The following is a 27045-nucleotide window of genomic DNA, read 5'->3' on the forward strand; positions in this document are numbered from 1 at the left end:
CACATTCAGGTGCCTTAGATGGTCTCAAACCTGATGTTCTCCCACAGTGGGTGGCTCTTCATTCTCCCAGTCCCTGCCTTTGCCTTCTGCGGCTTGGGTGGTGAGGCTCAAGCACTTGGCGGTGAAGACAGAGGCAAAAAAGTCATTGAGTACCTCAGCCTTCTCCATATCCCAGGTAACCAGGTCTCCCGTTTCCTTCTGGAGAGGGCCCACATTTTCCCTAGGCTTCCTTTTAACCCCAACGTACCTATAGAAGTTTTTCTTGTTGCCCTTGACGTCCCTGGCCAGATTTAATTCTATCAGGGCTTTAGCTTTCCTAACCTGATCCCTGGCTGCTCAGACAATTTCCCTGTATTCCTCCCAGGCTACCTGTCCTTGCTTGCACCCTCTGTAGGCTATAGAATATAGGCTATATACAGAATGGAAATGAAACAAAACATTTCTAACAAGCACAACACTGTTTTAATTTAGGTTTGCAGTGGATTTAAGTCACTTGTTTTCTCTAGACCCCTGCTTCCTTATCCCATCAGTGCAGCAGGATTTTTAACAGAGTGCTCACACGTAATGAACGTACAGGGACATCAGCTTGTCATGATTCAAGCTTAACGGCTTTTGAAGGAGCTTTTAAGGTTTCTCATGTCAAAACTGACTAATAAAAAAAAAACCTAACAAAAAAACCACTTAAGTATGGATTTGCATGATGGGCCACAGATCCTTTTTCTAGAAATACCACATTTTGTCAGCTAAAAAATACATGCTAAAATATGTACTTACATGACAGAGATTTCAGAAGTTATGAAGGTGCCACTGCATTTTACTGAGAAAAAAAGTTTAGGAAAAAAAAACAATTTAAGCTTGTGTTTATTTAGCCCCTAAAATTCTCCTTTTCTGATTAATTAAGATGCCACAAATAACATTATGTCAAATTGCATATGTAGGGTTTTGCTCTTCTCTCCTTCTTGTTTCTCCTCCTCCTCCCATTTGTGCAAGAGTCCTTTTACCAGGTATTTGTTCTAACTACCATGCAAAGAACTTACCTTATAGAAAGCAGGTGTCATTAAGAAACTTTAGATCATGGTTTCTTAATGTGGTTTATTTTGCCATCTGAACTTGTTTTCTTCTTGCTGTTCTTCATTCTTTTTCCCACACTGCAGCTAACCAGCACCTCAGCTGCACAATCATCTATATATTTTTTTCCCCTCAAGCTGGGATGTTAACTGCTCCAGCTCAAACAACCTGCCAAATATGCATTTACATGTGTGTTTGAGAGATTTTTTTTCCTTTCAAAGCCAGATCATTTCTCTGCACTTATTCATAGATTGGTCATGTAAACCACCGTAAGAAACAAGAGGACAGCACAAGGCAGCACTGAAAATAAGCAACAGAAATTCATATTGTTGTGTTGTAAACAAAGGTTTGGTGACAGAATTTGCTGTTTTAAAAAGCACTCTGTGCCTTACCTTGGCTGGTTAAATAGAAAATCTGTGTTGCATGTTGTGAGACACTGACATATGAAAACAATTAATCTGGCAATCCTTTCTTCCCTGTGAAGTCATCTAAGTCATGAAAGCTTGCAAACTCTTATCTCACTGAACTCACATTAAAGTCGATATTTTCATCAAAGCTATGTTAACTTTCACAGACTATAGCTGTGGAGTGCAAAATACTTCTCTCTCTGTTTCATTTATGTCCATGAAATGCTGCACATTGAAATGTATGCTACCTGAGGACTTCCCAGGTAGCAAGCTATATATAATTCTCCTATAGCTAAAGCTTTTGAGATGGTAGATTCTTCTCCTGCCCTTACACTGCTGTTTTTCCATGTTGCCAAAGCAGGGAGTAAGTTGACACCCTTGTTGAAGTATGAGCCTGCAAATGCTAACCAGAGAAAAGCATTTATAACTCAGATAACTTTCTGATGCCATTTTTAAGAACAAATGGGGACAAAAATTGGAAAAGGCACTGCTGCATTTCTGTTATCACAAGGATTTCTAACAACAGCAACAAAATTAAGTATTGAATTAGGAGAGGGAAAAAACACCTCACTGTTCCTGAAGGAGACTGGGAGGACAAGGACTGCAAGGTCTTGAGAACCACAATGTTATCATCCATGGTTTTTAACCATACATGCTCCTGGCACGGTTTTAACCTGTGTCCAAGACAATTCTTAGCATTGATCAGGGAATGGGGTAGCACAGAGCCTTTTTTCCAGACACCGTATCTGTAAGAGGTGAGAAGAAAAAGTTAGTTATGTAGCTATGACTTTTGCAGTGCCACTTGTCTTCAGGACCTAAGTACAAGCCCTAATTCCTTTTATTTTCAATTACAGGTGTAGACAAGAGGCTTGTATGTCATACTGAATTCCTGTTAAAAAATTTGCCTCATGTTTGTCTGTAAGCAAGATAAAGTTCAGTCTCTGGTGGCAATGGAGTGCCATTTATCAAAGTGTTCAGGACAAGAGAAGAGTCATGGAAAGCTTGTGAGACCCCACAGTCCAGCTTTGTTAAAAGCCACCATAGCAGCAGAAGTGGGGGAGTGCCTGAACCAGAGCAGAGAGCACTCTTGGTGCTGGGGCAATTTATTCTCAGGGGTTTTCTGTAATCTTGACAAACAGTAAGTCAGAGTATAGGAAAGAAAGAAAGAAGGAAAAGGAAACAAGTGTTTTTTGAAGGAATGTTGACTTAGTAATAAGGAGCTGCAGATACGATGGCAAGCTGGCGATAGCTGAAGACGAGCCTCTATTCAACAGTAGTGTATCTATTAGTGAAGCTGATTTTTTTCCAAATTTAATCTTCTATTACTTCCTTTCTTGTCTCTCTTTCAGTCCCATAAGGTTTTCCCTGACCTGTAAGTACTTAGCCTTGAGAACAGAAAAGTGGTACATACAAGGTGTTCCACAGTTTGTATTTATCGAATAATACACGACACCAGGTACTTTGCATTAATCTTTATCTGTTCAGAGTTAAAAAATCTTTCTTACTGAACGTATTTTGCTGAAACATAAAGCATTTTGATTATATTTAATAAACATAATTTCAGGGGTATCTAGGATATTTTAATACAATATGATTACAACTTTATAACTTAAAGAAGAGTAAGCTCATGCCTTACTCTGTTAAAATTACTGTCCTTACCTGGTATGGCAGATCTTAATAGTTTAAAATCCAATTTGATTTAGTAGCAACAATCATTGCAGAGAATGTTGGGAGCAATAGAGAGAATATCTGTCTGTGAAATGTCTCCAACATTTTTTATTCACAATTCATTTGTACAGTTGTAGTATGCATTCTGTTACCTTGTCTTCGTTAAGTGTAAGCTTGTCTCTCGTCTTAGTAACATAATTCTCAATATGGGTCAGACAAACTCTTGTTTCAAGGGGTTTCCAGGAAAAACAAGTATTAGGAGAAAAACAGGCTTCAGATTGCTAGCTGTATAAAATTTATGTATACTTGGGAAAGATATATGTAAATCTTTTCAAGCTCCTCTGATTTTTTAATAGTAACAAGAATATAAAAATCTCGATTGTGCAATATGTGTTGTTTAATCATATATCAAGATAATAATATCTTGGTACACTCCCATCTTCCATCTTGAAATAAGTGTGCTTTTCCATGTAAAATCAGAAGTCAATTAACTTTCTCAGTCTCTGTCAAAATCAATTTTAAGCATCTCAATGAAAAGGAATGTCAGACCCAAACATCGGTGTGTTGGCAGACTGACAGGATAGGAGGTGTGCAAGTGGGTCTCTTAGACCTTTTGTCTCCAGTTATGTAGGCCAGATGAGGAAGCTTCTGCATTCCTTGGTCAGACTCCTTAAGACACAGGGAGTCATTTTTATTTAAAATTGTTTTATAAATTAAGGTCAGTTTCAGACTAGTCATACTCCCCCCAGTCTCCTCTCTCCATATGACTGTATGGAAACTGCCCCATAGTATCATATTTTGCTGAGAATGTTTCTCGTTTTCAACCTGCTTGTAACTGTAATTCGTTCATGTGCTTTCATTTTTGACCTAACCTTGCCTTGAGCTTGTACAATATTTCTTATGACCTGGTGTTTGCCTTCCAGTGTCTTCATAGTGACTACATTTTAATCTTAATTTCTCAGATTATAGCTGTAAAAATCTTCCAATATCCTCTTAAAAGCTCTCCAGCTCTTGATCACTTTAGTAGCCCTGCTCTGCATTTGCTTCAGGTTGAATTACTCTTATTTGAACACAGGTAATCAGATTTGTATGCAGGCCTCTAGATAAGGTCTTAGCAGATTCTTGTACTTATCTTTCTGTTTGATAAGTACCTTGTTTAACACACAGAGATATTGTCATTTTTACCTTCATATCCTATGGGCTTTCAAGCACAGGATGGATTTGATTTTTATGAGTTGAGTGTAAGTCTTTTGTCTAATGGGATTATCAAAAGCTGTCTGGTTAAAAAACGTATTTGCTTGGTTTTATTTGTTATCATACATGAGGTGGTGAGCTAGAGGTTGTCTTCTGATTACATTTTTTATGTTGACAGTTTGGAAGTAACGCTGTGGAAGGATAGTTGAGAAAACAGGAGTTCCTTCATTGCCAAAAGGTCATCATGATCTTTCTCAGAATGAGAAGGGCAGATATTGCACACTCTTGTGATGTTCGTACTGACAAAATGGAAGAGAGGCCATAGAACACACTGACTGTTTTAGAGGAGGTGGAAAAGCATGATTGTGATATTTTTAAGAGTATGACTAATGACTTTTGATCTCAGTAGCTAGCAAAGTTTCCATTTATAAATTTTGCACAGACACAAATGCTTTTTATAGCCTCGGCCTGGACGGTCATGGTCCGCCTGTTCTTTTCCTGTTTCAAGAAGAGAGAACTAAAATCTAGAAATATTGCTCACAGATCTCAGCTCATCTAGGAAAGTGTATAGTACATCTGAGGCAAAATAAGTACGAGGAAATAGAAAGTTTTAGCTTTAACTTCAGATTGCCTTTGCACTTGAGAGTTTTCTGGCATTGTTTTTACAATATTGACTTTTATGGTGTTATAACCAATGGCAAGACATTTATTACATACTTTATAATAAAAGTAAACACACTAAAAATAAAATCCATCAATCTTTTGTTATTACCTGCACAAGAAAATTAAAATATCAATCTCAATGTGGAGTTTTAAAGTTGCTGCATACTCCCAAATGATTTTCATAGCTGCGCAATCCAATACAATTTTGCACATCCTTAGAGACAGACAGACACCGTTGGGTAAATGCTTGTAAAACAAGAAAGCTGTAGCTTTCAAAAGTGATATGATCCAAGTATTTTATCTGGAAATTATTGTAATGATTTATGAGTGCAAAATACAGAAACGAACACATAACAGGGAACAGATTTCCTCTTATCCTTGGATTCTATGAGAATACAGGTTTCTACTTGCTCAGCTAACAATAATAAACATAACAGCTTTATTTCTGTAAGCCAATAAGGCTGTGGGGTTTTGCTTGTTTGTTTGGGTTTTTAAAGAAAAAAATTGCAAGTAGGCCCAACAAAGACAGTCTGAACAAAAAAGTTGCCAGCAGATAAATAGTGGGCCATGTTTGATGCTTCACTATGTATGTTTCTGTGCCCATGTAGCTTCTTGAATGCTGCATTTGGTGCAGCATTGAAGTGTAAATATGGCTTAATTATCGGGGGTTCCACGAACTTGCACTTTGTATGTTTTGGTTTCTGTGAGTGAACTCTTCCTTCCCCTGGACTAAACCAAATGAAATCCATTAATTTTTGATCAAATAATTTTTAAGAACGATGTAAATATCAGATGTTAGATAACCTGCAGACTAAAGCTTTCAAGGTTAGTTGTATGTCTGTGTGTATATGCACATCTGCCAATGGCAAAAAGTTTGATACTACCCTTCCAGTAGTAGATTGTGATCATGATTTTTTGTAATTCTGCAGTTGGGAAAAATTTCCTCATTTTGTTTTGGGGGGAATAAAGGTAAAAATTCTATGCATATTTATCATCCTCCCTGCCCCCCCTGTAGATTAATAGTCAGCTTAAATCAGTGTCTTGTGTGCCCTGGTGAGACCCCACCTGGAGTGCTGCGTCCAGCTCTGGAGCCCTCATCATAAGAAAGACACAGATCTGTTGGAGCGGGTCCAGAGGAGGGTCACAAAAATGATCAGGGGGATGGAACACCTCTCCTCTGAAGAAAGGCTGAGAGAGTTGGGGTTGTTCAGCCTAGAGAAGAGAAGGCTTCGGGGAGACCTTCTTGCAGCCTATCAGTACTTAAAGGGGGCTTATAAAAAAGACGGCGGCAAACTTTTGAGCAGGGCCTGTTGCGACAGGACAAGGGGGAATGGCTTTAAACTAAAGGGAGGTAGATTGAGACTAGATATAAAGAAGACATTTTTTACGCTGAGGGTGGTGAAGCACTGGCACAGGTTGCCCAGAGAGGTGATGGATGCCCCATCCCTGGAAACATTCAAGGTCAGGTTGGAGGGGGCTCTGAGCAACCTGATCTAGTTGAAGACGTCCCTGCCCATGGCAGGGGGGATGGACTAGATGACCTTTAAAGGTCCCTTCCAACCCAAACTGTTGTATGATTCTATGATTCTATGATTTGTATTTTGATATAGCAGCTGCTGGAAAAGATTTTGGAGAAATCCTGGGATCTTTTACTAAGAAAAAACCTAAAACTGTAGGCATTCAAACTGAAGATTTCCTGTTTTGATATAATGTGCATATGTGTATATGTACATATATGTATACAATAAAATAAATAGACTAAAAATTGAATATTCACAGAATCCTTTATTAAATATCATAGCAAAATTATTACATAGAGTAAAAATTAATTTAGTGATAGTACCAATGGAGAGTAATTGTTGAGTTACACTTCCTGTGGGAGGCATTTCTTTTAACTATTATTTTTCTTATTATGTGGTTTCACCTTATATTTATTATACAGGGGGGTTCATAAATATCAGAACTTAAACATAAAATTATTTTATTTTTATTATTTCTATAGAACCCAGGGCCCTAGCTGTGGACCAATACTCTGTATTACATTAGGTATTACCATTTTGTCTGTGCTTGCATAATCTTTCTTCCAGAAGCATGTAATCAAAGTCAAGAGTAAACTTGAAGCTCAGGATCATAAAAATTAGGAAAAATGTTATAATCAGATTAACTAGCACTAGCTGCTAGTGGTTCTAAAGAGGCTTGCTTGTCGGCAAACTTCTTGAAGATGGAAACATAGACTGATTTAAATTGGGAAGGGTCTCTGGTCTTTGTTTGGTTAACACCTACTCACCCCCACCAAAGAAGGGCCAAGTTAGATGAGGTTGCATAGGGCCTTGTCCTGTCACAGTTTGGATATTTCCAAGGACAGATTTCACAGCCTCTCTGGGCAACTTACTTCAATCCTTCTCTGCTCTCAAGTTGGAAAAAGCCCCAAACATTCTAAGTTCTAAATGTAATTTCCTTTGTTGCAACTTCCATCCATTGTGTCCCATCTTGACATTGTGAGCTTTTGAGAAGTCTTCTCTACATTGTCCCATTAGGTATATGGAGACAGGATTAAGATTCCCCCTTTCCAAAGCAGTCTTTTCTCCAGGCTGAACAAGCCCAGCTCCCACAGCCTCTCATCACAGGACGAGTGCCCCAGACCCTGACCATTGTGGTGGCCCTCCACTGAACTTGATCTGGTATGTTAATGTCCTCCTTGTACTGGAAAGCCCCAGACGGGACACAGTACTCCAGCCATGGACTCACAAGCGCAATACAGAGGGGAAGAATAATTTCCCTTGGTCTGCTGGCTACTCTTTTATTCTACAGCTTGGGGTGCAGTTGTGTGTCTTTGCTGCCAGAGCACATTGCTGCCAGGTCCCTTTCTGCCAAACTACTTCCCAGCCAGCTGGTGCCACACTGTACAGTTGCATGGTGTTACGCTGTCCTGGGGGCAAAACTTTGCATTTGCCTTTGTTGAATTTCACGATATTTGTGTCATGATGTTTCAAAGGGATCTTGACAGCCTAGAGACTAGCAGTCCTGCCCTTCAATGTATGGACTACTTACCAGTTTAGTGTCATCCTGAACCCGAGGAGGGTTCATTCCATCTCTCATTGCAATAAAAGGTATTAAAGAATATCAGCTCCATTATGAACCCTTGAGGAATCAACTAGCAACCAACTGCCCGTTGAGCTCTTTACTGGTGGTCAGTCACAACACTCTGAACCTTGCAGTCCAGCTGATTTTCCCCCTACCTTACGGTCCAGTTATCCATTTCTTGATCCACTGGATCTGTTACAAGGCTACTATGAAGAACCTTTGCAAAGGCTTTGCTGAAGTCATGGTAAACAACATCCACTGCTCTCCTCTAGTCCTCTAAGCCAGTCATCTCTTCACATAAGGCAATCAGATTGGCCAGGCATGATTCACCCTTAGTGACTCCATGTTGGCTCTTCCAGCCTACTGCTGAAATGGAAGTTAAAATCTGGAAAAGATACTCAGTTTGCTGGAGGCCCGTCACTGTTGAAGTACCAAAGGGGTTGTTACTGGGCCCAGTACTGTTTAAAGTCTTCATCAATGACCTAGACAACAGAATGGACGTTCAGCAAGTTTCCAGGTGATACAAAACTTGGGGGAATGGCTGATATACCAGACAGTTGGGCTGCCATTCAAAGCGATCTTGACAGGATGGAGAAATAAGCAAACAGAAATCTCATAGAGCTCAATGAAGAGAAATCCATGTCTTGCACCTGGGAATGAATAACCCCAGGCATCAGTAACGGATGGGGGCTGATCAACTAGAAGGCAGTTCTGCAGAGAAGAACCTAGGGACAACTTGTTGACCACGGGTCAGCAATATGCCCTTGTGGCAAAGAAGACCAACAGCCTTCTGAGTTGCATTATGCAGAGTGGTGCCAGCAGGTTGAGGGAGATGATTGTTCACTTCTGCTCAGCACTGGTGAGACCACACCTGGAGTGGTGTGTCCAGTTCTGGGCTGCCCAGTACAAGAGAGACACATGGACATAGTGAAGCGAGTGCAGCAAAGGGCCACAAATTTGGTTAAGGTCTTGGCACATCTGACCTGAGGAGAGACAGAGATCTGGGATTATTCAGCCTGGAGAAGAGAAGGCTCAGGGGAATCTTACTGAGGTGTGTAAAGTCCCTTCTGGGAATGGGTGAAGATGATGCAGTCAGACTCTTTCCAGTGGTGACCACTGGCAGGACAAGAGGCAATGGACACAAAGTGAAATACAGAAAATTCCATTTAAACATAAGAAAAAGATTTTTACAATTATTTAAAAAAAATATTTATTAATTTTTTCTGTGAGGTTGATCAAATACTGCAAAAGTCTGCCCAGAGAGCCTGTGGAGTCTCCATCTTTGGAGATACTCAAAACTGAGAGAGACATGGTCTGGGCAACCTGCTCTAACTTCTTTGTCTCTTTGGCTTTCCAAAAAGTGTCATATGCGTGAAAGCAAATTGGTAGGCCATGTTGGTTTTGAGAATAAAGAAGAATTTTGCAAAGGGTAGGACTGTGCAGTTTCTGTCATGGTACTGCCCTCTAACAAATGACCTACATGCATCTACAGTGTTCCATACTAATGTGGAAATCAGCGCTGGTAGATCAATTAAAACTATTCATTGTACATAGCTCCTGGAACTAGAAAGGACAAAGTTGTTTAATAAATTGACAGTGAAATATTACATGCTTTTCAATTGATTCAATATTTGGAATTATTTAAAAAAAGTAAGGTCAAAATGTACTATAATGGAGTTTAATGTAAGACATTAGAAACTTCAAAAAAATCAAATATATTGATTTTGTAGTCTTTTTCTAGGTAGAAATGGCAAGTACAGTTCTACAGAATTCTTTAGAATTAGTTTTTCATAGCAAATTTCATTACTTACACCTTAGAAAAAAGCATTATATTATTTCCAGAACGGATTTATTAAAGAAAATACTTTTACATGTATATACATATAAGTATCTTTCTAAGTCCATCTTTTGTTCAGTACAGCACTTTTAGTTTGGTAGATTGAAAGGCTATTATTTTTTTTTCCCCTGAGTTCCTTTTTGAATGAAGCTGCTTTTCTGAGTTGGAGCAGAGATTTTAGTTTCAGTGCCATTCTCGCAAGAAAATCTAACATTTTTTCTTCTCTTATTTGTTAGCATATTTTGTTCTGTTTTCATAATGAGTACAGTTATTACCTTCTCAGAAATTATTTTCTTCTTCTGTAACTCTGGAAATACAGTTGTATGTATATCTTCTATTTATGCATGAAACTGCAAAGTACAACACTTACTGTAGCCATGTGGACAGGGTATCATGGGCTGAGCATCACACCTATTAAACATCTTGACATATGCTCTGAAATTTTCTGCAACCCTGAGTTTCTTCACAGAGTTTCTGAAATTCCTCCCAGTGTTGTAATTCCAAAGCTGTCAACCACGTCAAGGCACCCTCTGACTTCCTCTTAACTTATGCTTTTCCCTTTGTGTGTGGTTTTGCCAGTGGCCACCAATATAAGAAAGTAATGTTAGGAAACACATAAGGGACTGTAATAGAGGGACTATGGAACAGCAAAAAGTAGGGAAGTTTGCATTTGGCTGAACTTAGGTGCAGCCCGGAAAACTTTGCCAGTAGTTTCAGGAAGAACAGGAAAAAGAACAAATGACATATATCCTTGTAAAGTCTTGTAAAGCTATCAAAATAAGTGAAGGAAAAACATGCACCTTGCTCCTTCCTTTCCTCTTTCCCCTTCCTATTTTTCTTAATTTGAATTAAGCTGCTTTTTGAATTGTTGCTGTCAAGTTCTGACTACCATGTGTGTCACTGGCCTATAAAAGCTGAGCAACTGATTCACAGAAAGGTGAAACTGTTATCTTTAACCGACATAAGCAGTGTGAGCTTTTTGCTATTAAGGCCTCTAGGCGATCTTTGCAATCTAGTTTATGATCATGACATCTGAAGGGGAAAAAAAAAAATCCATTATGTTCTCCTGAAATCATTGTCACTTTGAGCCTCCGAATAGTACTTTCAGCAAGGGTTGGGAAGGTAATTTTCATAGTTTTAGAACTGATTTCAAATCTAGATGCCTTATTCATGTAAAAATTAATAGGAGTTGGGCTGCCAGAGACCTCAAAACCTTCAGAATTTGTTAGAAAGTATCTTTTTTTTTAACTTAACCTTTTAAACCACAGTACAAAAAAATTCTTACCAAAACAGGACATTACACTGCCAGTAGTTGTCATGATGTCACGATGGGTTTGAAATAAACATGGGAAAAATGTATAGGCATTGCTTATTGCATATTTAAAGACTCTAGTATTCTAATGTGATGGCCATAGTAAGAAAACTCAGGTGGAATAAAACAGTAATTAAAAAGTTTATTCAGTTCAATGACAACTACCATTTATATTTTGTTTTTTCATTATCAAACACTGCTGTCTAATTTTAGGTGATTTCTCTGTTACGATAAATCAGGAAGGGGTAGATGATGAAATCTAATATATCCAACAAAATGAAGGGAACTCTCCATAAGTGAAAGCAAAGGATTACTATGTTTAAGGTGCTGTGAATATGCTTTCAAGTGGCCTGTGTTGCAAATAAATATGCAGTTTAGCTTCAGAAAGAGTATTGAAAAGGCTGTGTAAATAAATAATCTGATGCAGACCATCTGAGAATGAGTAATTTGTTAAATATGAGTTTATTTAACAACCTTTAATTGATTATTCATGTATTGTCAAAAATGGTGCCATTTATCTACCACGTTTTACAGTCCTGCTGTGCGTTTTGCCACTGTCTGATATTGAATATTAGTGTTATGTTTTAGCATATAGATTATGATGTTTTGAATACTTTTCTAAAAAAAATAAATATGTAACAGGTGCATAGTTAGTTTAAATAGTGAATTAAAACATTTGACATGTTATCTAATTAATAATTTGCATTATGGATTTTGATCATGTGCATTTGTCAAACAGTTCTACTGTCTAGGAAGATACAGGTAATGTATGAGGAAGGCCTATCTTTTAGCTTTAATTTAATGAATAAATTTTACTGCACAGTGCTCCAGATTTATCTGTACTAGGAAGTGAAGTCCACACAGGTTCTTATGTCTGTCATAATGGTGAAGATAGACTCCTGAGGAGGAAATCTTAGGAGATGGATCTGCTTGGCTATCCCATTGTACATATTTTTGCTTTTAAAATGCTAAGACTAAACAGATTCCTTTCCAAACACTGTAATTTTTTTTTTTCCCCCCAAACGTGGGAAGGACTTGAGCGAAGAAAAATGAGATAAAGCATGCTATCTGATAACATTTTAATGTTAGGTCCATATAAAAAATCCATTACCTTCAGTGCTTCTGTGTAGTATAGTTTATAATTGTTCTCAATACACAGTGAACATCGAATTATTTCATGAATCAAGCATCTTGATAGTGAAAGATGCTGTGACACTGGTGATTCTACAAGCTTCCTCCAGGAATTGACTGCAGATTCTCAATCCAATTGGGAGTAGACCTCAGTAACACTACAGAAAAATATGGGTCTTTTACTGAAAAATTGGCAATGAAGTTAAAGCTTGATGGACATATATAACCTTTGCATACGATAGCTTGGGTCAGCTAGAACTCTCATAATCCAAAGATTAAACTATTTTGGTTACTGTTAGGAACCTTCAAAGGATAATTCATCTTAGGTCCAGACTAGAAGCAGTAAAGTCTGTGCAGATGAAATTGTGCGGCTACCTCAATATACTTCAATCAAAGTTTTGGAAAAGCACATAAATAATGTAGTTGAATGCTTGATCTTGAGAAGTGGTGAAATCCTGTGAGCTATTACATGTATTATTGAACGTGGCTGTCATTCTCAGATTACTCATCTTTTACTGGGTTTTAGGAGGTTGTGGTAAAATGCATGCCAGTTTCAGGATGCCAAGTCCAATTTTTTCTGGGGTTCTTGACAGATGTAGTGGTAAGAAGAGGCAAAAACCCACCATATTGTAGGAGACCTTCTTTACACAGATAGAAGACTGATTTGCTGCAATACAATTTCAACAGTTAGCCAGTGCCAGTTGTCATGTATATGGCAGACATAGATTTGCTGTGATGTGTTTTCCTTTGGAATGCAGTTTATCAGAAATCATCGTATCTTTGAATAATGCAATTTTTTTCCAGATAGCACACCAACTCATAAAAATAAATGCTGAGTTTTGGACTGTATAAATATCACTGCATACACCAGATCTTATGATAAAACTACTTCATATTAGTGTTTTGTAAAAACGTTTTGGTTTGAAAATAACAGAAAGAGAAAGTCTTGTTTCAAATGCAGGTATTCTCCTGTGTCAAAGCATGTAACAAATTTTTATTTCTTTGACCTGTCTTGCAAATTTACCTGTATTAACCTACAATGACTAAAGCAGCAAAAAGGGGAAAATTTGCCAAGAGAGAGGTAACATTTTTAATAGTGCTATAAAACATATAATAGCATATAACAATATATGCTGTAGCATATAATGGATCATTGTTGCCAACTTTTTGGAATGTAACTTAGTATCTTTATTTTATTCCAATTATTCTGATCTCTTAAAATCACTTTATTTTATATGCATTCATTCTCATATATGTGAATCAAATACTGACTCTCTTTCCAATGTGCATGAGCACATCCAAATAAATATCCTATTCTCTTAAGGCTGCTGAAACAGCACAAAAGTTTGCTTCTAGCTTTGTTAGCTACTCATTCAGCAACCTTAAGTAGTTCCTGTAATGCACAGAAATCTTAGATCTCTGATCTGCAACACTGGTAGCACATTCATCTAACTCATCATTCATTAGAGTGTTATGTGGCTTTTGTTACCTTGTTAATATTTATAGAAGATTTTGGGATTTTTCTCATAAAAGGGTGTTGTGGGTGAAAGTGTTCTCTCTTTTAATTTTTTTAGCTTTACGGTTTTTGGCCTTTTCAAAATTTTCCTATATAATTTGGGTTGTAACTTAAGTGTAATTATGATCATTTAAATGCCAGTGTGACTAACTGTTTGAGTAATGAATTAAGGGTATACATTCAATAATTTAATTTACATGGTATAATGGGGCTTAATTAGCATTGATATATTGATATAATGCTTTACAACACTCTGAGGATGTGCATGTATTGAGCAATTAATCCTCTCAACGTGCAGGTTAGTGAGGTTAGTATGGTTTTGTTTATTCTGCAGACAGGTAGAGTAAGGAAAGAGAGAAGTATGGGGTGAAAGAATTTGTCCGTGAAACATGTGGTTTCTGAAATGATACCTGAATTACAAGTGAGCTTTTGAGACCACCAGTTCTTTGACGAACACATTTACATTTTGTGCTCTGTTCATGACATGTTTCAGCTTTCTGCACTTATTTGTTCTGCTCTAAAGGAAATTAAACAATTTTAATTTGTACTACTTCAATGAAAGGAATAGCATGCCAATAATAACTTTCAAATGAGATTGAGAACAAAAACAGTTCCATTTTCCTCCTCCCCAATACACACTTTTGCTTTTCCTAGGCGGAGGAGTATCATCTTTAAACTGATAACTAGTTAAGACAATTTGTACCAAATTACTAATGTTTACAAATGGTAGTAAGCTTCTGCAGTAAAAAAGAAAATAAGTATGTGCATTCATATCAGCCCAATGTCACTGCTTAGTCATTGTTTCCTTCATACTTTCTGTTTCTATTAACAAAGATTGACTTAATTTATTTTCTAGAAACTGGAGTAATTTGAAAATAAGCAGAAAATCAAACTTTAAAAATATAATTTAGACTTTAATTTACTGTCAGAGAACAGTTAATTATTGGATTATTTTAAATTGCTATTCTATCAACTAAAATGAAAACTGTACATAAAGTTCGTTCTACTGCCTGGATCCATAATGATATTGTATTAATATTTTTGCAATATTTACAAAAAGGAATTAAATAAAAACTTCTTTTACTTCATTCAGAGTTTTGGGAGAAACAACAAGATTTATAGGATTTTTTTTTTAAAATAGTTCTGTAAAGAACTTCACTGAAGGACTGTTAAACTAAGAACTGAGTTTGAAATTAGCTTTGAAAGTGATGATGTCTGTTATAAATGGAAATGTTTTGTGAAAGTACATTCCTTAGCCTAATTTTGCCTTATTTGTGTAAGGAATACTGTTTTTAAAATAATAATAAAAGCAATTATTTAATTACAATTGTTTGACAAGTATTTATTACTTCGTTCTGCAGATTTTAACTGTAACATTTTTCCTTCTTTCTTTTGACAGTATTACCTAGTCATACTTGTGGCAATCCAGGAGAAATACCTAAAGGAGTACTTCATGGAACAAGATTCAACATTGGAGATAAAATCCGATATAGCTGTATCTCTGGTTACATCCTAGAAGGCCATGCCATGTTGACATGTATTGTGAGTCCTGGAAATGGTGCATCATGGGATTTTCCAGTTCCTTTTTGCAGAGGTAAAAATAAAGACATGAAATATCTTTAAAATATTAAGACAATAATAAAACAGCAGAGTAAATAAATTTATTTTGAAGTTTTTTTTTTTTACTTTCTAAATGTAAATATACTAATGTACTGTCTAAAAATCTACACAATTTAAAACCGTCATCACAATTCAGAAGCAATGACTCTCCAGAGTTTACATTCAGAGGTAGCTGTTATCTACTGATGTTTTTTCCTTTTCATTTACATGGGGGATAGCTATTGATGGCAGGACCTAGCAAATGCTTTTGCAAGTTTCTGCATTTGGAAACTTTCCGTCAGGAAGGAGAAGCTTGAAATCTTCAACCATATAATCTCTGAAGGGCACTTCTGGTGGTCCAATCCCTTTGAGTCCAACTCCTGCTCGAAGTATGGATAACTTCAAAGTTAGGTCAGGCTGCTCAGGGCTTTGCCCAGTTGAAATTTTAGTATCTTCATGGATGAAGATTCTAAAGCTTCTCTGGAAACCTGTTGTAGTGCCTAGCTGCCCTCATTCTCATGTCCAATTTGAATTATCTTTTTAAAGATTATGTCCATTTTCTCTTCTCTTGTGGACCTATGAAAAGATTCTGCCTCCATCTTTCCTAAACTAAGCAGTGCAGTTAGATTTTCTCATAGCCTCCTCTTGTCCAGGCTGAAAAATCCATTTCCCTCATTCTCTAGTCTCATACATCATGTTCTTCAGCATCTTAACCATTTTAGTGGCCCTTCTATGGACTTGTTCTAGTCTGTCAATGTCAGTGTCTCTTTTGTACTGGGGGACCCTAGGGTGGACACAGCATTCCAGATGGAGCCACCTGAGTGTCAAGTAGATGAACTCTCTTTAACTCTCTTTCTTTAGCTGCTAGCTATGTTCTTGTTCGTGCAGCCCAATATGAGGTAAGCCTTCAATGCTGCAAAAGTGCATCACTGACTCAGCTTGTGTTTCACCAGGACCTCATGTCATTTTGTCACAGCTGCCACCTAGCAAATATTTTTTTCATGGGATGATCCTGCTCCAGGTATAGGAATTTGCATTTCTGTTTTGGAATTTAATGAGATTCCTGACATTCTTCCAGCTTGTCAAAGCCTGTCTGAATAGCAGTCCTGCCCTTCAGGGTGCCATCTACAAACCTTGTCAGGGTGCATTCAATCCCATACTACAGACTCATGGTGAAGATAATATATAAATTCAGCCCCAGTTTGAATCCCTGGGGAATGCTGCAAGTAACTGACCACTAGCTTGACTTTAAACAATTGGCCTCTGCTGTCTGAGCCTGATGGTCCAGACAATTTTTCACTCACATAATAGTCCACCCATCCAGTCCATATGCCCTCAATTTGACTACAAGGATATAGTGGGGAAATGTGTTGTGAAAACTTTGTTAATGTCAAGCTAAATCCTTTCATCCAAGAAAGCAGTCAGGTAGCCAAGGATGATATGCATTGGCAAAAGCTGGCTGTTCCTGTTCACCTTTTTGTCCTTTGTGTGCTTGGGAATGTTTTTCATAAACACTTTCACCATAATTTTCTGGAGGTCTGAGGTGAACTTGACAGATATACAGTTGCTAGGATCCTTGCTTTTTTTGAAAATGAGAAATGAAAAATTATCTTTTTTCCGGTCATTGGGAATCACCTTTGTCACAACCTTTCAAAGACGATACAGAGCAGCCTCACACTGTGGCACACAAAGAACCCTTAGGTGCACACTGTTAAGTACCATGAACTTGCACATATCCTGTTTACTTCTATAGTTCCTTGTATTGTTTCTCCTGTGCTGTGACTACTACTTTTCTTCCCAAAGCTTCTCCATTTTATTGAGAATTGGGAGGCCTGAGGGCAGCTTTTGGTAATGAAGAGATAAGCAAAGGGGACACAGAGTGCCTCAGCCTTTTCTGTGTCTTCATCACAAGGTCACTTACCCCACTGAGCAGCAGGCCACCATGTCCTTCATTTTCCTTTTGTTGTTGATATACCTATGGAATCTTTTCTAGAATGACTGCTTTTCACATTCCTCACCAGTTTCATTCCATCTCAGCTTTGTCCTTCCTCCTTCTGTCCATGCATTCCTGAGCAACACTTCTATATTCCTTTCAAGTAGCTTGTCCCTGCTTTCACATTTTGTACACTGGTGGGTTTTTTTTTTTTGCATTTCAGTTAAAACACCTCAGTCAGGAATTTCCTGTTCAGCCCCAGCAGCCTCCTGCTATGTCTACCCATTTATGTACATAAATAGATGCATCATTCTTGGGCTTTGAGGAAGCTGCCCTTGAAGTCAAACAAGCTCTCCTGGGCCCCTTAGCCCTTTAAGGCATAAGCCCATGAAAGCCTGTTTACCACTTCACAAATAAATTCAAATCTGCTCTGCTGAAGTCCAAGGAGTTTATTCTACTACTTGCCTTCCTCACTTCCCTCAGGATCTTCAGCTCATGGTTATTTTAACCACAGCTCCTGTTGAATATCACTTATTTGAATGGTTCTTTGTTCCTACATCTAGTTGGCCTGTCCAGTGCCTGCATTAAAAAAATTCTTCCCAGTGAACTCAGAAATCTAGTGGATTGTTTGCCCTCTGCTATGCTACCACCACACAGATGTTGGGATGATTAAAGTCTCACATGAGAACCAGAGCCTGTGGTTGGGAAAATTTTGTTGTTTAAAGGTTTTGACCACTTCTTGATCAGGTGGTTTGTAGCAGATGTTCACCATAATGACCTCCCTCTTGGCTTCTCCTTCTCATTCTAGCCTGCAGGAGCTCAACAAGCTTGTTGCCTGTTGTGCAGCAGAGCTCTGTTCATTCAAGACCCTCCTTTGTGTAGGGTGCAGCCTCTCCTTTTCTTCGTGCTTTTCCTAAGAGCCTGTGTCTATCCATTGCAGCCCTCCAGTCAGGTGAGCTGTCCCACTAAGTCTTTGTAATCTCGATGACACCACAGTTCTGTGATTGTACATGCACTTCCAGTTTGTCCAGTTTGCTTCCCATGCAGTACATTTTTGTGCACAGGCACTTCAATTGGGCTTCCAGTCATGTTGCTTTCTGAAGGGGAGGGAGAGAACATTGCCCTGTCCCATGTGTTCTTCCCTGGGCCTGTTCTCCCACTTACCTGTAGGTTTTGGCCTGCATCCCTGACAAACTTAGTTTAGAGCTCTCCCCACTAGGTCAGCGAACCTGTTGCCCCGTTCAGCCAGGCAGATCCCATGTCTCCCCTGCTGCCCTGGTTCCTTGAAGAGGATCCTGCCGTCAAAGAAGTCAAAGCCCTGTTGCCTAGCACCAGCTGCTTAGTCAAGTGTTGTTCTGCAGGAATCTGATGCTCCTGCCTGAGCTTTTCTCCTTACATTAAGGAGAACCCTTCTGGTCTCCTGTGCTTTTCACCCTAATCCCAAGCCCTGTGGACACCCTTTACTGCTCAAATTTTCCTTTGGCAGTATTACTGGTACCCATATGGATGAGCAACAAAGGGTAGTTATTTTCTTCTGTAATAACTTGTAAAGGTTTCTTGTGACTCAAGGGTTTTATAATGTAATTCCTTACAGCAAAGAAATATTTTATAAATTTCTGTGCTCCAAAGTAAATACAAGAATCATAGAATCACAGAATGGTTTGGGTTGGAAGGGACCTTTAAAGGTCATCTAGTTCCAACCCCCCTGCCTTGGGCAGAGACACCTTCCACTAGACCACAACTTCTCTGGGCAACCTCTTTCCAGTGCCTCACCACCCTTCACTATGATAGTGAAGAATTTCTTCCTTATATCTAGTCTAAATCTACCCTCTCTCAGTTTAAAGCCATTACCCCTTGTCCTGTCCTAAAGCCATTACATGCCCTTGTAAAAAGTCCCTCTCCAGTTTTCTATTAGGCCCACTTCAGGTACTGGAAGGCTGCTATAAGGTCTCCCCGGAGCCTTCTCTTCTCCAGGCTGAACAACCCCAACTCTCTGAGCCTGTCCTCATAGGAGAGGTGTTCCATCCCCCTGATCATCTTTGTGGCCCTCCTCTGGACTCGCTCCAACATGTCCATGTCCTTCTTATGTTGGGGGCCCCAGAGCTGAACGCAGTACAGCTCTGAGTTAATAATTAAAAAAACAACAGAGATTTGGGTCATGTCTGTTGTTTGTATCTGATTTCAATCAGTATGCAATGAAGATTTCTTTTACCAGTGCTTTGAAAACAGGAAGAAAGCAAAAATTTTCTAACCTTTCAGTTGTCTGATCTTAGATGGGTTTTTTTGTCTTTCTAATAAGAGGTAGTAAACAGTTTCCAGAAAAATATGCATGTCATAAGTTAATGGTGTTGTCAGTGTCTACTAAATATTTGTTCCAGTTCTGCAGATACTGCCTGTTTTGGTGGTGTTCGCTGCATATAAATATCTCTAACAGGACTGAAATTTTGTTCATAATTTGTAACTCTGTGAATTTAACCTATTAATAAAAATGCAAGCAGGGTCCTAAACCCCATGTAGAATTTACATGAAATCCAAAGTTTTCTGTGTATCTTCTGTCAAGAAATGAGAACCATAACAGAAAAAGTTATTTCACAGTTAATGATTTATGTGAGCTGAGCCATTGCCTTAGTGGACTTTTAGAGTTCATGTGGAATGTGGATTTCATGAGGGAGTTTAGACATTCCTTATTTTACTTCATTTTATCAGTCTGGAACATATGCCATAAGGTAGCCCTTTCCATTCACTATGTCTTCAAGCAAGTAATGTTCCCCTATTGTTTCTCTAAGAAACTTGGTCTTTTCCGTGAAAGCACCTTTTGTTACAGTTTTGTTTCCAGATGGTATTCTTCTTTCTTGCCATTGTAAACTAATTTCATGGCATCCATGCAAGATAATATAGCGAGTTAAATAAAGCTGCGTGGTTTATATGCTAAAAAATCATAACCACCTTGTTCTCTGTGGTATGTTTCCCTAGCTTTGCTGATGCTGGCAAATTACTATTTTCTGCAATTTCGTTGCTTAATATTTTGTTGCTTAATATTTTCAGAAACATTAAGAAGCTGGTGTCCAGTAATTTATACATTGTCTAATTGTACAAATGCTGTTTCTGCTAGAAAAATTCAGAGTGAATTACTAAGCTTCCAGGAGGATGTAGACAGCATTGACTCTTATCTGCCATTTTGTTTCTCTGGCTGCTACTCAGTTTCAGAAGTTGTCTCTTTAAAGTATAACCATGTGGAGGGTGGTGGAGCTGAACTGTACCGCAGATTCATTGATAGCTTAGAACGAACTCTGAACAGAAATCAAAGGTGCAGTCAATGGAATTTTTAGAAAGTTTAGTTAATTTGACTGTCAAGACATTTGCTTTATCTTTTTTTTTCCTGTTTTCTTTCAATAAATTATGATTTTTTTGTGTGTGTGAAAATATGGCAACTTTCAAACTGAAAAAGATAGAAAACAGTCCCCCCTAAATAGAAAACAGACCCCAAAGAAGGGGTCAAAGGCAAATTCTGAAAAGATGAAGTAATTATTAAAACTTAGTCCTGTTTTTCCATATGGTAAGAGTAACCATGGACTTTTCTGCTATTAGAAGATAACCAAGAAGTTCACCATGAGTTTCTGAAAAAAATTGTATAGGTGGCTTACAAAAATTGACAGGGAGAATCAATGGCACACCTAAATTCTGTTATTCTGCTTTTTGTCCTGAGAATTAAAAAGGTCTTTGTTGTCTCAATCTTGGCTACTATATAATAGTGTCACCCAAAACATTTGCCTTCTTTATCTTGAGGTTGAAATACTGTGCAGTACAAGTCTGAAACATTTTGAAAGTTAATTTCATTCCCTGCAGTAACTCCATTAATAGCTGATTTATGATATGTGACTACTTCTAAACGAACTTTGTATAATTAGGTTCTCAATTCTCAGTAATTTTGAGAATCCCTAGTTGATTATAGTTGCATGAGTCTAGATTTTTATGAAGCTAACATTAGGAATACAAATTGGATTAGTGATATTACAATGGTAAGCTTTTTCTCACAATAGCTGTGAGGGAAAGAACATGTAATATGTTACCATTAAAAAGACACCCAATTATTGGAGGGAAAATAAAGAATAAATAAAGAAGACAAACCAGTAAAAGAGATCATATGTCAGAAAGGTCCAAAAGGATCAAGTAATAAGCAATCAGGTTCCAGATTTAAGAAACATTATTGGAGAAATACTTTGGTGAAGAATATATAATCAAGAAGGTATTCTTAGAATAGATAAAGGGAGAAAGGAAGAAGAGTTTATGATTCAGCATAGAGTAAGATAAACTAAATACAGAGATTCAGAGCTGATATTTTTAAAACATCTAGCAAAGAGAAATTGGCATTTTTGGTGTTATCCATACTTTCTGAGGTAGCAAGTAATTCTCTGATGTAATTCCTTCTCAGTCTCTGAGGTTCAGACAAATATGATTTTATAAGTTGTAAGGAGAGAAAAGAGATGTCCTGATCCCATCATTTATCCATGTTTATATAAAAAAATAATAGAAAAAATAAAGGGAGAGAAAAAGAAAATTTCCCAACAATTCTGCTTATTGAGGTAGCATTACACGATAAAGTGAGAATATTTTCCCAAATCTAATTTTGAGGATGACATGGCAGATTCCTGCCTGACTAATTTTGTTCACTTTCAGAATAATCTGAATTGGTGCAGTGTTTACACTGAGATGAAATTTGAATGAAACTCATTGTGACTGGTCAAATAAGAAGTCAGAGAAGTGTTTCAGGAAAAGCAGATAGGATATACTGTATAATTTCTTAGTGCAGGACTGACTAGATCACACCCAACGGAGATACGGACACAGCTGCGAGTATTCTTTCTTATATATGTATGTGTGTGCATGTGTCTATAAGTGCATATATATTTACATATACATATATTTATGTTTATATATTCTTGCTCTAACATGTATCAGTACGTATGGAGGGACCCGATAAAAAAATGAAAAGATGCCAGGTCAAAGCTGGATCTGTGCAATAAGGCACTTGGAACACAGGAACACGAAGTGAAAAATGAGATGAACAGTACAATGAAAACTGTGAAGTTTTCAAACAGTGAAGGTACCCAGAATGATATAGTAAAGTCAAAGAATGAAAAAGAGGACTTCAGTCTGACCATTAGGAACATGAGAAAAGTTAACATCAGAGAAAGATACGATTTACTAAAAATGAAAAACAAACCTCAGGGGCAGTCATAAGAAGATGAAGGATTTCATAACTGCATGTAGACTTGTGGGAATAACTGGATTAACTTTCCTAATTGTTAAAAAAATATGTGAAATCTGCAACAGTCATTAATTTGCCCTCAAAGAATTCAGCCTTTTCTCTTTTTGCTTCAAAATTAGTGCTTTACTATTAATTTGTTGTAGACTGTTATTTTAAAGGATCATTATCAGTGTTAAAATAAAAATATATTCTCAAGTGAAAGTTAATCATATGACTGGAAAACAGCTTAGGATACTTAATTGAAAAAGAAGAGAGTCTTTACAAGATATCCAGAAGACTGACCTTTTATTTCTGTGGGAGAGAGTATAAGATTAGTCTGTTGATTAATTTTTGAACTTCTTCATCTAGCTATCCTCTCTTAAGACCAAGTTTTTGCATGAAAAAGGTGGCGGAGTTGGGGTTTTGATTTTAAGTTTGCTCAAGCACGTACTATCAGTTAATAATGGAACTTTTCTGTCAGGTTGGCAAATAGTTTGTCCATCACTATTTCTGTCTTATTCAAAATTTATAACTTTGTTGACTAATAGATCATATTTCCTCTCCAGAGTGGATGGAGGGGGAATAGGTCTTTGTAATATAACAAACTGATATGATACAATAAATAAGAATTGTAAAAGGCTTCTAAATTAAGCACAAAGAAAAAATGGAACGATCTCAAGCCCCAGGAAGTACAAGACTACCCCACTGAGTCCAGTATTGTCAGGGTCAATAACTACAGGACAACCCTACTGGCGTCTGCTTGTATTGAGCTCACTGAAACGTCAAACCTAAAATGTTCAAAGTAGTGCTACAGCTGCAATGGGTGCACACAGGTGCCTAAAGTTGCAACAATTTATGCATTTCTATTTTGTACATACTATTAACTTGAAGTGAGAAATCTGACTTTTTAATATATGTAAAATAGACACTATTTACCTAAACGACAATAATTTCTGAAATTTTAACAAAATAAATCCAATTCTACTTAGAGAGCAATCCAAGTAATTTTTAAGTGTCCTTTGAAAACCCTGGAGAGAGAAAGAAAATTCATCTTAGATGCAAGGCCTAATGAGTATTTAATTTATGTGAAGTTGATCAACAGCAAGAGAGAAATTGAGAAAGGGAGGCAAACTGATTAGAGCACTTATCTGGGATGCAGTACATCTGGATTCAAGTGATGATAGAAAAAAACCCTTCTGACAAGTTTCTGTTTTTCAAAACACAGAAAAGAAGCACAGGTGTTGGCTTTTACCTATTCAAACTAAAGTCTATAAAAAACTAAAATATTAAAGAAGATTAGCAAGTAGAGGTGAATATTTTGATGGCCAAAGAGCTGGCTGCCAATTGGAACTAGATTAGATCAATGAGTTGTCTGATGATTGTGTAATGCTACACCATTGTAACACTTAGCGATGTTTTTGGTCTTTATGAATCTGGCAGTTTAGCAGCTTGACAGTTGACACTGACATACTAAAATTTATTTTTAAACTTGGCATTGATATACTATGGCTTGTTTTTAGGTTTTTATCAGTAAGACATTTTAAAATGGTAATTTTAAAGCCTTATTTCAAAAGGTCATTTAACTAATTCCTTATATTAACCGTTTCCAAAATATCCAAAGCATATATCTGTGAAAGTAGTCATTCATGATTATTTCATAGATGTGTTTTCTGTACTGAAGAATTTTATTAAACAAGGTACAATTATCTACTTTTTCACAAATGAACTACAGAAAAATGCCATTTAATAAAGAATTGAACAAATCATAGAATCATAGAATACCTCAAATTGGAAGGGACCCATAAGGGTCATCGAGTCCAACTCCCTGCTCTTCACAGGACTACCTACAACTAAACCATATGACTAAGAGCATCATCCAAACGCTCCTTGAACTCTGATAGGCTTGGTGCTGTGACCACTTGGGAAGCCTGTTCCAGTGACTGACCACCCTCTCAGTGAAGAACCTTCTTCTAATGTCCGGTCTGAACTTCCCCTGACATAGCTTCATTCCATTTCCTCACGTGCTGTTGCGAGTCACCAGAGAGAGGAGATCAACACCTCCTCCTCTGCTGCCCATCTTGAGGAAGTTGTAGACTGTGATGAGGTCACCCCTCAGCCTTCTCTTCTCCAAGCTGAACAAACCAAGTGACCTCATCCGCTCCTCATACGTCTTGCCCTCGAGACCTTTCACCATCTTGGTCACCCTCCTCTGGACACACTCTAATAGTTTGATGTCCTTCTTATATTGAGCCGCCCAAAACTGTACACAGTACTCGAGGGGGGGCTGCACCAGTGCAGTGTAGAGTGGGACAATCACCTCCCTCGACCGGGTAGCTACGCTGTGCTTGATGCATCCCAGGACATGGTTGACCCTTTTGGCTGCCAGGGCACACTGTTGACTCATATTCAACTTGCCATCAACCCAAACACCCAGATCTCTCTCTGTGGGGCTGCTCTCCAACCTCAATAAATAGAACTGTTTCAGTGATATTTCTAATAAGGCATGCTAAATAATGTATGCCCATGGTTCATTTAGAACCCTCTAAATCTGCAATTTTCTTTAAGTGACAATACTTATAAAATGTGACTTGAAATGTTAATATGTCATTTGATGACAATTTATAAAATATCACTCAAGGTTTTAATTGCGTCTATTCTGTTAGTGATAAAGAGGTAAGGAAACGACTGAATGACATAACAAGAAAAAACCTTTCTTTATCACTATGAATTTTGCACTTTAAGTCACAGCTAAGTTTTTATCAGTTATGTTACAATAATAATGTAGTAAAATGATCTTTCAAATGAGGACCTTTCAGTATAAACTAAAGTTGAATAACCAATTCTGATCATTTAAAATAAGATTCTAAATTAATTTTGAAAGATGGTTTTAAAAGGTGAGCGGTTTTTTGTTATTATGCAATAAATATTTTTCACTTGCATAAACATTTTATTAGTTTTTGTATACAAAAGGCACATGTAGAATACAGAACATTGCACTCTGGAAGGCATTTGTGTGGGAAGGAAAAGAAAGTCCAGTAAAAATGACTGAATGTTCAAAAGATGTCTAAACTGATTTAAATAAGGAAGTTTTCTACAATACTGTTTCTGTTCTTACTCCATCCTCAGATATCTGCTTCACAGGGCTTACATCTCACTTGTAGCAAGATCTCATTTATGCAAAATACAGCTTACCAAAATTGTCAGGTTGTTATTTTTGGTGAAATTACTCTGTCTAGTTTGAAGAAAAATGTAAGATTTTTCATTGACTGCCATGGTTCCTCAGGGATTCTTTTGATTTTTACATACATTAACCTGGTGGATATGTTTATCTGTTTTATCTAAGCTACACATCTATACAGTATATATGTTTTTTGTGAAGTGGTGCCAGCCTTATGTGTTTGCATGTGTACTTTATATAAGATGCATATTCTCTAAATTCAGAGCACTTAATTCCTGACTACTGAGATACACAAATGTTTGTAGCTTTATACTTCAAGTAGTCATTTGTGCTGATACAAACAGCACTTTGTGCAGTTGCTTCCAACTTGAAAATAACCATGAGTGTTTGGAATTAATTACTTGCAGATTTTAAAATGCAATTTGTTAATCTCTTAGAGTTTGAATTCATGAAGCCTAAGGCACTATCTGCTATCAAATTACTCCAAGCACAGCAATGCATTAAGATTCCCAAGCACTGTTCCCTAGAGAAGGCCATGGCTGAGAAGGATGATCAGTCCAAGGAGGCCAGCTAGCTCTGGGGCCAGCTGGTGAAACACAGCATATGTCCGAATAGTTTATGTCTTCTACCCTTTGAGCGGTGTGGCCACATACTGCCTGCCTGTGCTCACTCTTCGGGAATTTATTATGTTTTAGCATTCAACAGTTTGATTGCCTTAGCTTGGGTGCCACCTATGATGAAGGAAGTCCCCAGACCACAGGCTCCTGGAACATGGGAAATATGTCAGAGCAAAGATCATTCTGTGCAGCTGCTTTTCACATCCACATCCGTCAGAGAGAAAATACTGACTCTCTGGTCCAAGTTAGATTCTGTGATCTTACCTGACTAATGTTCCCTTTCCATGGGTGACATAACTTAGTTTCTTGCAAACCTCTTAGAAATGGTGTTATGAATAGATTAAAAAGCTATGCATCCCCCTGGGCAGATATTTGTAGTAGCCTGAGTTCCTTTGGCTTTCATTGGTAACACACAGCATATAAATTTAGATATTTGCACGTGATTGCCAGAAATAATCAACTACATAAGCCTTCCTTGTCAGCTGTAAAATTCAGAGCTTTAGAGCTCAAAGCTTATTCAGGGGGTCTGTAAAAGAAACACTGAGTAGTATTGTAATTACCACTAGCATGTTACATAATGTCAGTATAAA

At 37.6% G+C, this 27045-nt stretch overlaps 1 protein-coding gene across 1 annotated transcript in view; it reads left to right on the forward strand.

Annotated features, from left to right (window-relative positions):
• CSMD1 (CUB and Sushi multiple domains 1) overlaps positions 1 to 27045 on the forward strand; it is a 1045142-nt gene that overhangs the window by 347607 nt on the left and 670490 nt on the right. Inside the window, exon 4 of the mRNA XM_009333261.1 lies at positions 15280 to 15474. Coding sequence (XP_009331536.1) covers positions 15280 to 15474 — 195 coding nt within the window. The remainder of the gene's footprint in view (positions 1 to 15279; positions 15475 to 27045) is intronic.

The sequence above is a fragment of the Pygoscelis adeliae genome, unplaced genomic scaffold (assembly GCF_000699105.1).
Source record: "Pygoscelis adeliae isolate BGI_AS28 unplaced genomic scaffold, ASM69910v1 Scaffold57, whole genome shotgun sequence".
NCBI classification, from domain to species: domain Eukaryota; kingdom Metazoa; phylum Chordata; class Aves; order Sphenisciformes; family Spheniscidae; genus Pygoscelis; species Pygoscelis adeliae.